The 11,633-nt window shown below is 33.3% G+C and overlaps 1 protein-coding gene across 1 annotated transcript; it reads right to left on the reverse strand.

Moving 5' to 3' along the window:
- Nucleotides 1-71: 71 nt before the first annotated feature.
- Nucleotides 72-7,606, reverse strand: LOC113859054 (equilibrative nucleotide transporter 3-like). Its single transcript, XM_027491870.1, has 9 exons — nt 7,574-7,606; nt 7,387-7,491; nt 6,832-6,987; nt 6,600-6,743; nt 6,402-6,507; nt 981-1,153; nt 719-879; nt 298-556; nt 72-179 (listed from the first exon to the last, which is right to left on the reverse strand). The coding sequence occupies exons 1-9, from the start codon at nt 7,604-7,606 to the stop codon at nt 72-74; spliced, it is 1,245 nt and encodes a 414-aa protein (XP_027347671.1).
- Between the last annotated feature and the right edge of the window lie 4,027 nt (nt 7,607-11,633).

The following is an 11,633-nucleotide window of genomic DNA, read 5'->3' on the forward strand; positions in this document are numbered from 1 at the left end:
GTATACAAAACAAAACCCATTGTTTTTTAATAATGCCTCAGCCATTGCTATAATTTCGCTAAGCTAAGATCTCACCACCCTTTACCTATTAACCACAACCAGTCAAGTGTTACTCCTGCAAAAATACCTCCAAGAAGAAACAACACTAATATGTTTCCTAAGGCATTTTGTTCTGGTCCCTGCAAACATAAAATAAATAAATATTATAAATACATAAAAACGCACACACACAAGATTAATCAATATAAGCTCGAATTCTAAAACCATTTAAAAAAATTTGTTGTTGAATAGACCCACCTTATAACCTTTGGGTGCAGAAGTGAGAACACAAACAGTAAGGTAACCATTGGATAACCCCAAAAAAGATGTCAACATTATCATCCAACCCTGTGTACCATATTTTGCTGTGAAATAAAATGCTGGCACAAATAAAAAGCGACAAATAGTTGCTGTTGTGATCAACTTTCGGGACTCCAACTTCAGGGTTTTCCAAAGTGGAATGTATCTTCCGATCAGATCACACACATTATACATAGCAATTAAAACAAGAGCATACCTGAAACAATATGAAATATCAACTGTTTTATTGACAAGTATAATGACACACAACATGAATCTGAGCTCTCACTAGCCTACAGTGTGGTGTCTGGTATTAAAGGAACAGCAGAATGACATGATCCAAAGAACAAATGAAGACCTATGTTGTTAATGAACATACCAAGCGCCCAAACTGTGTGATCCTGTATCTTCTGATAAGAATCCAGGGAAAATTGACAGTGTTAGCGAATATATTAGGAACAAATCAAGTGCATAATCAATGTTTTCCAATAACAATTGCATATTTCCTTTGCGCTCTTGTTGTTGTTCATCTTCCATGGCCTGGAAAAAACATATACTAATATTGTAAAATGAATCTTGCACAATTAGGAACATTTTGTGACACATTGGGAAGGGAAAAAATCAAAGAAAAGAAACAGTACTCCTCCAGATGGTTTCTGGATACCCGCCGCGGCGAGGTCGGCTGAAACGGTTTTGGATCCTTCAGATGCTGCTTTGGAACGGTAGTACTTCACAATTGGTAATTTAGGAAAGACAAACGCATAGAGAAGAACACAAATAAGCTCAAAGAACGTCGATATGGCAAAGAACAGAACTGCAGGTTCATTATATTGACAAATGATTAGTAACTAAATTTTATAACAGCCATGACTGTCGTAGAATTGAAAACCCATAGAGGAGAAAAATTATTTTTATATTTCTCACACATTTTGTCAAATAATACAATGATCTATTTATAAAATAAAAGACTTAAATTCTATTAATAGTCATAAACTATAATCAAAATCCATTATAACCATTTATAAAAAATATAACTGTTGACTTTTGACCTTTTATTCTAACAAAAGTTGCTGAATTAAAACTATTAAAACCGACATTTAAGTTTATTCAACAAAACTCTCCTGCAAACTTAAATGATTTTGCCATCCTTCATGCCGATCAATTTCTTGCAATTATCGAAAAATACTGTTGGTAGCGGTTTCGTGAAAATATCTGCGATTTGATCTTGACTTGCCACGTGCACTAATTCCACATTTCCTTTCTTCACATGATCTCGAATGAAATGAAAGAGAATGTCAATGTGTTTGCTTCTCTCATGATTCACTGGGTTCTTTGCCAACTCAATTGCTGATTTATTGTCAACTTGTATCACAGTCGCATCAATTTGTTGTTGTTCCAATTTGTCCAACAGATTTCTAAGCCATATTGCATGACATACACACCCAGATGCTGCCACATATTCAGCTTCACATGTTGAGAATGTCACGATTGGTTGCTTCTTTGAAAGCCAAGTAAAAGCTGTGTTACTCATAAAGAACACATACTCTGATGTACTTTTTCAATCTTCTAAGTCTTCGTACCAGTCACTGTCAGAGTACCCAATTAACTTGTAATCTTTCGCTTTTGAATAGAATAACCCTAGTGATATCGTTCCTTGGATATGCCTTAGAATCCACTTCAACGCCTTCCAATGTGAATAAACTGACTCCTCCATGAACCGACTTACAATGCCAACACTTAACGAAAGGTCTGGTCTGGTGCATGTGAGATAGCGAAGGCTTCCCACCAAACTTCAATATTTGCTTGCGTCGACTCGTTCTCCTCCATCGAATTTAGAAAGTTTTGCACCCGATTCCATTAGTGTTGATACAGGATTGCAATGTGTCATCTTGTATTTTTTTAAAATCTCCTTTGCATATGTTTCCTGTGACACAAAAATACCCGTCTCTTCTTGTCTTACCTCCAGACCAAGGAAAAACTTCATCAAGCCCAAATCTATCATCTCGAATTCCCGTGCCATTGTGCTCTTAAACTCTTGTATCATTTCACTATTGTTCCCTATAAAAATGAGGTCATCAACATACAGAGCAACAAATAACATATTACCTCCAATCTTCTTCACGTAAAGGGCATATTCATAGGGACATTGTTCAAACCCGTTCTCCTTAAAGTATGTATCAATGCGAGAATTTCATGCCTACAGTGCTTGCTTTAACTCGTAAAGTGCCTTCTTCAATTTCAGCACCTTCTTCTCTTCTCCACTTTTCATGTACCCGGGTGGTAGTTCGATGTAGATTTCTTCTTCGAGCACTCCATTCAAGAATGTCGACTTGACATCCATTTGAAATATCAGCCAATTGAATTGAGCTGCTTGTGAAATGAGCAATCGAATTGTCTCCATTCTTATAACGGGAGCAAATACCTCATCATAGTCAATTCCCTCCTTTTGCTTGTATCCCTTTGCAACAAGTCGCGCCTTGTACCGCTCTATCTCGCCTTGAGCATTCATCTTTCTCTTGAACACCCACTTCACACCAATGGACTGACTTCCTTTCGGTAACTCCGCTAACTCCCATGTGTTGTTGCGGCCAATTGCTCTAATCTCCTCGTCCATGGCTGTTTCTCATTTCTTGTCTCGCACCGCCTCTTCAAAGCTTATATTCTCATAATCTGCCAAAAGACATACAATGTGCACCTCATTTGTCCAATCATACAAATCTTGCAAACTTCACATTCTAGGTTGTTGCGGTTCATCTTCATCACTAGTAGTTTCAGGATTTGTTGGTATGATTGTTGGTATAGCGGTTGATGATTCTCCATCTTCGTTGATAACCTCTATTGAGTTGCTCCAATCCCACTCGCTTGCTTCATTAACTTGTACATCACAACTCACCACAACCTCCTTGCTTATTGGGTCTAGTAGCTTGTATCCTTCTGTTTTATTGTCATACCTAATAAAAATATACTTTTTGCTTTTGTCTTCGAGCTTCGTTCTTCGCTGATTCAGCACATGTGCATAGGCCACACTACCAAATACTTTAAGATGAGAAACCATTGATTTTTGTCCGCTCCATGCCTCTTGTGGTGTTTGATCATCTAGCTTCGCATGTGGACACTGATTTTGCACATAGATAGCGCATTGTACTGCTTTTACCCAAAATTCCTTCGGCATCTTCTTGCTCTTGAGTTTTGATCGAACCATATCAAGAATAGTTCGGTTCTTCCTCTCGGCCACACCGTTTTGTTGGGGTGAGTACAGTGCAGTTAGAAATCGCCTTATGCCTTGCGCCTCACAATACTTTATGAAAGCCATCGAAGTATACTCGCCACCTCTATCGGATCGTACTGATTTGATGTGTCTACTGATTGCTTTTCCCACCACCACTTTGAACTTTTTGAACACCTCAAATGCCTTGGATTTTTTTTTTCAGAAAATAAACCCAATTATTTTGTGAGAAATCATCAATAAAGGAAATAAAATATCTCTTACCGCTAAAAGATTCAAGGGTGATTGTTGGTCCACATATGTCTGTATGAATCAATTCGAGAGGTTCTTTAGCACGATATTTGCCTCCTTTTGAAATGAAGTTCTCGCATGCTTACTGAGCACACATTCTTCACAAAATTTGTTCTCGTAGTCCATGTCTATTAGCCTGTGCACCATGTTCTTCTTTGCCAACTTGTTTAGACCACCATGATGTAGGTGACCAAAACGGAGATACCACAGCAATGCTTTGTCTTCTACGTTGACTCGCAAACATTTTTCTCGAACGCTTGTCAAATTCAGCTTAAACATGCGATTTCTCTCCATTTCAACTCGAGCAACCAAATGTCCGTGTTTATCTTTCAAGTGTAATATCCGGTCTTTCATAAATACCGAATAACCTTTCTCCATAAGATGTCCCATACTCAAAATGTTGCTCTTGAGATCTGGTACGTAATATACATTTTGGATTAATCCAACTAGGCCATCCTTTTGTAAATAACATATCGTACCTTGGCCTTTGACTTCAACCTTCGACGCATCTCCAAATGACACATGTCCAGTTTCAACCTTTTGCATCTCTTTGAATAGGTGCTTGTGCCCGCACATATGATTGTTTGCGCCCGTGTCAAGGTACCACACCGTGTTGTTATTGGTGTTGACTTCGTTGTGTGTTATCAAGAGAAAATCTTCTTTTGCTTCCACATCTTCTGTGACTAAAATTGGTTGTCTCTTCCACCTTTTTCTCAACTCGACATTCTTTCGCAAAATGCCCCACCTTGCCACAATTGTAACACTTATCGGAGTTGCAATCCTTCGCATAGTGACTATATTTGCCACACTTGTAGCACTCGATGTTGGAAAAATTTGACCGACCACCTCTCCAATGACCACGTCCTCTTCCACGCCAATTGTGCTGATTTGAATGTTCTTTCTCCTCATAATATCCTTCTTGACCGCGACCTCTACCACCGCGACCATTTCCTCGATTTCCACGACCATGCCCTCTACCTCGAATGTTTTGAGAATAGAGTGCCTTTTCGTCTTTGATTGACGCCTTGGTTTGAAGTGCTTGCTCAAGTATCTCCTCCTTCTTCTTCTTACGTTGTTCGTGTGCCTCGAGAGAACCAGCGAGCTCGTCGACCGTGAGTATTGTTAGGTCTTTTGACTCTTCTATAGCACATACGACATTCTCAAAACTGTCGGTTAACGACCTCAAAATCTTTTCTACAACTCGTGTAATAGGTAAAACTTCTCCGTTTCGGTTGAGTTGGTTCACCACGGTTTGAACACGCGTGATGTAGTTAGAGACCCTTTCCGACTCTTTCATCTTCATGCTTTCCAACTCACCACAAAGAGTTTGAAGGCAGACTTGTTTAACCTAGTCAGCTCCTTTGTACACATTCGCCAAAATGTCCCACGCTTCTTTTGAAGTTGTTGCATTCGCAATCTTCTCAAAGCCTGACTCGTCAACAGCTCGAAACAACAAGTACAAAGCCGCCTTATCTTTTGATCGTGTCTCTTTCAATGCCTTGTGTTGAGCCGCTGAATATCCTGTGGTAGTTTCTGGTTCTTTGAAACCTTCTTCAACCACCTCTCAACTATCTTGTGACCCAAGAAGAGCTTTCATTTGAATGCTCCAATTCTCGTAATTCGCCTTCGTTAGTCGAGGCAGCGGCACATTATTGGTCACACTCGCCATAGGCTCTGATACCAAATTGTAGAATTGAAAACCAATAGAGGAGAAAAATTGTTTGTATATTTCTCACACATTTTGTCAAATAATACAATGATCTATTTATAAAATAAAAGACTTAAATTCTATTAATAGCCATAAACTACAATCAAAACTCATTATAACCATTTATCAAAAATATAACTGTTGACTCTTGACCTTTTATTCTAACAAAAACTGCTGAATTAAAACTATTAATACCGACATTTAAATTTATTCAATAACTATGTAGTTACACCAAACAAGAAATGGAACAATCATCATAAATTTTGTATGCATAGGAAGAAATTTATGTTTATGATCAATGTAACCATCTAAGTACAAACTCATAGGATCCACATGTTGAGTTAATATCATATTAAAAGAATTACTTCAACAATCTTAGTGCAAGTTTGGTTCAACTTTTGAAAAATTAGTGATTATTCATCTAAAAACATCTCATCTAAACATGCACTTAGTAAAAAAAAATATAGTAGATAGCAGAACTACAGTCCAATTTCGGTTATATTGTAGGAGACAGTCATCAACCTTCATAAACATAATCATGGATATCTTCGTGAATGAAGTGAAAATAAAGTTTAAAATCAATTTGTTAAGTGTGTGTTCGGAAACATGTTAAAAATCTAAGAATGTGGATAGAATGCAGAAGTTATAATTAGTAGTGTTAAAAGAAATTGTGAATCTGAACATGCACTAACTTGTTTTTTCTAGCAAGATTGACTGAACATAAGGCTACTTATACAAGTACAGAAGCTAAAAATGTTTTCAACTTTCCATGTTAAACATTGATGTAGTTAAACTCTGAATTATTAAATGTGTTATGCACTGGAATGTTTAACTTACTGGCTCCTTTGCGAAGACCATCCTTAGAATTCTCAAATGCTGCTTTTGTAATTAACCTCACAGCAGATGTTAGTGCACCTGATGCTGCTGCACCAGCAAGGAAAGACTGCAGCAACAAAACCATATAAGGAAAAAAAATACGCATGTGCTGAAGGAATCGTTCAAAACTTCATAGTAATTCCGTTGCTGATGGCAGACCTGAATGAATTCTGGAAGCATGTAGGACAGGTCTCCTACCATTCCACCCTGTGTATGAGCATCTGCTATTCCAAATGCACCACTAATTGCACATATACCAATAAAAGTTCCAAGTCCTCCTTTACCAGATGTTGCCAAATCCAACTATGACGAATTAATAGGAAAAATAAATATAAAATCAAAACCATATCCTAAAGGAATCAAATTTAACAAGCAAGTGAACAGGACTTACAACTAACACCAACAAAGTGCTTATGAAGAAAAGAGAATATCCAAATAGGTTTCTTATCCTTGTGTTTATTTTATCCTCTTTGTAAGACAGTATTGCAAGTGTTCCAACAGCAAATGGCTGATATACAAGAGTCAGCACCCTAGACGGGTGGTATTTCTGCACAAGGAAGAAAGGAAATTAGAAAAATTATTTTCAAAGCAATCCCATTACAATAACAACGCCTCGACAACCACAAAATGATATAAGCACATGGACTGGAGTAAAAATATGATCCTGGAATATGTATTGGAGTGTGCAAAGATCAGTAAAACAAACAAAATTTGTGAATTTGATGAAGACACTTCAGGGTTATCAATTCCTTAAATTTTGGCAGGTTGTGATGTTTATCTATATTGTGAAGCATTATTTGACATAAACATGAATGTTGAAGAAGTGGTCCAAATTGAAATTGTGCCACATTTCAAATTCACACACTGGCTTCCAAGTAATGCCATTAAAACAGAGGATAAAGCAACAAGATCAAAAGAAAAGTACATCAGAATATATATTAATTACCGGAAACAAGTAGACATAGTAATCTTCTATAGTCAGCATACTGTTCCAGGAGAAAAGACATCCATTGCCTAGAAGCCAGCAGACAACTATTGCAGCAAATTTTCCCTGTTAATGCCAAAGAATTGAAATGAAGAAACAATGCAAGTTTATGTTCCTAAGCTAAAGTAACAAACTAGAAATAAATAACCTCAAGACGTGCTGGATGCTCAATGTTGACCATCTCTGCCTTTGATGATTCTTTTCAATCAAACTCTACAAAAGGTAGCAAACAAAACCTTAGTCGAGTTGATAGAACATATCCATGGCTTCAATTTGTATGTCTACTACCACTTGACATCGCAAACAACACTACCTATGGATTCACAATCCACGTGTCAAGCGCCACTCGAGCAATAAATTCACAGCACACACATAAAGGAAAGAAAACAACAATAGAAGAAAGTAAGGAATAACAAAGTTTAGGCACAGCTTCTTGAGTACTGTAGATGTTATTTATTATTCAGAATTAGAGTTTATTTCAATAATATAAGATAACATTAAATGCAAATCTTTTATAATTGTAATCGATAAACATCACTAATAACAGCTAAACAACAACGTATAAGTTTTGTTCACGTATATTTGTCCTCGTGATATTTATTACCACAACACTAGTGAAAAAGTCCACCATATTCATAACAGTTTCACCAATATACAAATAAATTCCTGCACACCCCAGGTGACGAAAAACATGCAATAAATCATCCATCGACACAATAGATTCTGCAGACTCACCCTGGCATGTCATATTATGACCACACTAAAAATCTTAACTTTTGCCAAGTAATGACCTTTTAATGGAAAAAGCATCAAGAAGAATTCAAATATGAAACCAAAAAGATAAGAAGAAACTGAGTTAGAGCATCCTCTATAAGAGAGAGAAAGAGAGAGAGAGAGAGATTCTAGGAAAATCTTATAGGAGCAGGTGGGGGGAAATCAGAATCTGTATGGCTACGTAACTCAAAAAGCAATTTTCAATGCTGCTACTGTCACAGCATGCTTTCGTTTAACACAAACCTTAAAGTCAAATGTTTGAGTTGTGTCTTCTCTGTGTTTCTAATGAAAGGTGTCTCCGGCCACACAGATTACTCAATTCTTGTTCCACCTTTGACGTTTTGTGGACACAAAAATTGTTACCAACTGATCTATTGGTCTTCAAATTTGTTTTGCGCCGTGCGTTTTCAGTTAAACTGTCATACATTGAAAGCTTTAAATATTAAGATTTTTTACTTGATTTTATTTGAATTTGACTCTAATTAATCTATTTGATTTTTTTGCATTTTATCCGGGTTTTTAGAACAATCAGATTTCCTTGTTTTTATGTGTAACCGTCAAGATTTTGAATTGATTTGAATAAGCTTTAAAAAAAGGATTATATATATATATATATATATCACATAAAAAAAATGGAAGAATATATTTATACTTGAAAATTTTAAAAGTGAAATAGAAAATAATAAAATAATAAAAAGTTGGGTTTTGTCAAATTTAATAGGTTGAGAAAAGTTTAAAAATAATAATTTTTTAAAATAAAAAAAGTGTAAAGTAAAAATTTTAGTATTAGTTTAGATTAAAATACTTATAAGCATAATTAATATCAAATGAATGGTATGTATATCTTCTTCTCTTCATTTTAAAAAACTAAATTGAAGAATATTATGTTTAGATCTAAATCCAAATACTGAAACAAACTAATATTTTTTTTAATTTAAAATTGAGTAAAACTAATTTAAAGTAAATTAGTTTTAAATTATTAAATACAATTAAGATACATAAATATATTGATTTAAATCACATATGATTTACATTAAAAAAATATGAGAATTGTTTTTATATTATAAATAAATAAGACAAATTGAATAGTGATATGTTCTTGGATCACACTTTTATTTGGATTGAGTTATCTACCTGTACTCTCGATTCCTCGTATCACTGATTAATGAGAACTCAATTTTATTAAACGGTAAAGGTAAAAATATAATAATAATAATATTATTATAGAAATAATTTCATGTGAGTTCTTATAAAATGTCATCTGGATTAACATCAATTAAAATAATTCTATACTAATATATATTTTTTAAGAACCATTTCTTAAATTATATTATTTTAGTTAAATTGTGCCAATTTATTTTAAATTAGCCTTACGATTTTGAAATTATTTTCATTTCATTCTATAAAATCATCTACCTATCATAAATTTTTAAACTTATTTTAAATTGTCTTTTATTGAAAGTAAAGTACGGATAAACTTTCCTTCATTATAGATTCTACAGTTGTATCCTTGCAATTTTTCTGCATTAGGTAACCAAGAGATAAACTCACAAATTACAATTAATTAATCTGACTCACATTTTTTTTTCTTGATTTCATCTAGTTCTAGGTTACAAATATGAATTTTCTTGTTTTAAATAAAGTGTATTTTTAAAAAATACTTCTTATTTTATTAAGTTTATATATTTTTCCTATATTTGAGTATTTCATTTTTTATATTTTATTCTTTTCAAAATTTATTCCTTTATTTTCATATTTCATACTTCATATCAAATTAAAGATATCTTTCTTGTTTAAATAAATTAAATTTAATATTATTAAAATCGTAATCAATTTTAATTTTAAATTAGCTTCAATTTTTTATACATTACATTATTGTATGAAAGAGAATTTTACCGTTCATGGCAGTCGTATCCAGCTTGAACAAATTTATTGTAAAATTATTAATCATGTATTTAAAATTTTCTTATGTGTTACGATTTATTCCTATAACTTCATTTTTAATTACCTTCAAAATTTTCTTTTTATATTTTTTTTAAAAATTATATGTCAAATCTTAGTCATTTATGTTCTCCAATTAATCATTTTTATTTTTTCAGTCTTTTCTTTCTAAATTTATTTTATATTTTCTACTTGTCTCTATAAATTACTTATAAGCTTGATTATAGTTTTATTTCTTGTATTTTAATTTATATGTAATTTTATTTTCTTTAATTTTAATTGATCATATTTAATTTTTATTAAATTTTTAATACTTCAAATTAACTTCCTCCCAAAATTCCATCCAATATATTATCAAAAAATAAATTCCATCTAATAATTAACAAAAACAAAACAACATATGATATATCTTTGATTTATATAGTTTGCAAAAAAAAAATTCTACAAAATAATTAAATAAAAAAACTTATATTGTATTTTTTATTTTCTTGAATATTTATACATTTTTAGTAACTTATACCCATCAACAAGTGTTACACTTCTTTTAGATGAGATTTTATTGTGGGAGAATTAATTTATGAAACTTTGATTATGTATATTAAAGTTAAATAAAAAATATTTATTTCACAGACAAAAAAAAATACTTATATATCATACAAAACAATCACTAGTTTTATTGTTTCTTGAAGGCCAACAAACCTCACACATTTCTCATGTGACGACTAGTCAACCTTTCACTTCTCCAATCATTTAATAGTGGAGCTTGTTGAGTTTAACACTCTCATAATCCTTTTGGGGAGGACAAGGAAAATTCTTATTCCTTGCTCTTCAGGTTCCTATGATGATGATGAAGCACATTCAGTGGTGTCCCTAAGTACTCACATCCTATCCATTAAAGGTAAAATGCATCGCAATATCAATCTTCTTATAGTACCTTTTTTACTGTTTTTTTTAATTGAATGCTAAAGGATATTTAATAAAAATTATAGTAAATTTTTAAGTAAAATCGTAACATATCACAAAATGATAATATTAGATCTACATTCTTGATAACTGTTTTTGTTAACCAAAACAAGAATCACAATTCTACAAAAGTTATTAGATAAGTCTAACGTTCAATTCACAGGCAAGGAAGGTGATGTTTAACGTACCCTTTCCATATAAATATAAACTTTGGGTAGAAGTAGCTTTTGAGCTACGACATGTAGCACTCAGCACCACAGAAAAAGAATAGATGCACCGGCCATGATGTAAGAACTATATTCATAACGTGCACGATTGATCCTATCATTTCCAGGTAAAGTTAGTGATATAGTTTAATTTCTGAGAGAATGTTTCTTGATATATAGTGTGATCTACAACATCTTTCGTAGATGTTGCTTGACAGTTAACTTTTAGGCTACAAAGAGTACCAATTGTAAAGATTTTTAATGGTAAAAGAAAGTTTGATAAAGATAGCATGTAGCTAAATATCATCACCAAAGTTACCCAAA

The sequence above is a fragment of the Abrus precatorius genome, unplaced genomic scaffold, assembly GCF_003935025.1.
Source record: "Abrus precatorius isolate BTA unplaced genomic scaffold, Abrus_2018 Scaffold2, whole genome shotgun sequence".
NCBI lineage: Eukaryota > Viridiplantae > Streptophyta > Magnoliopsida > Fabales > Fabaceae > Abrus > Abrus precatorius.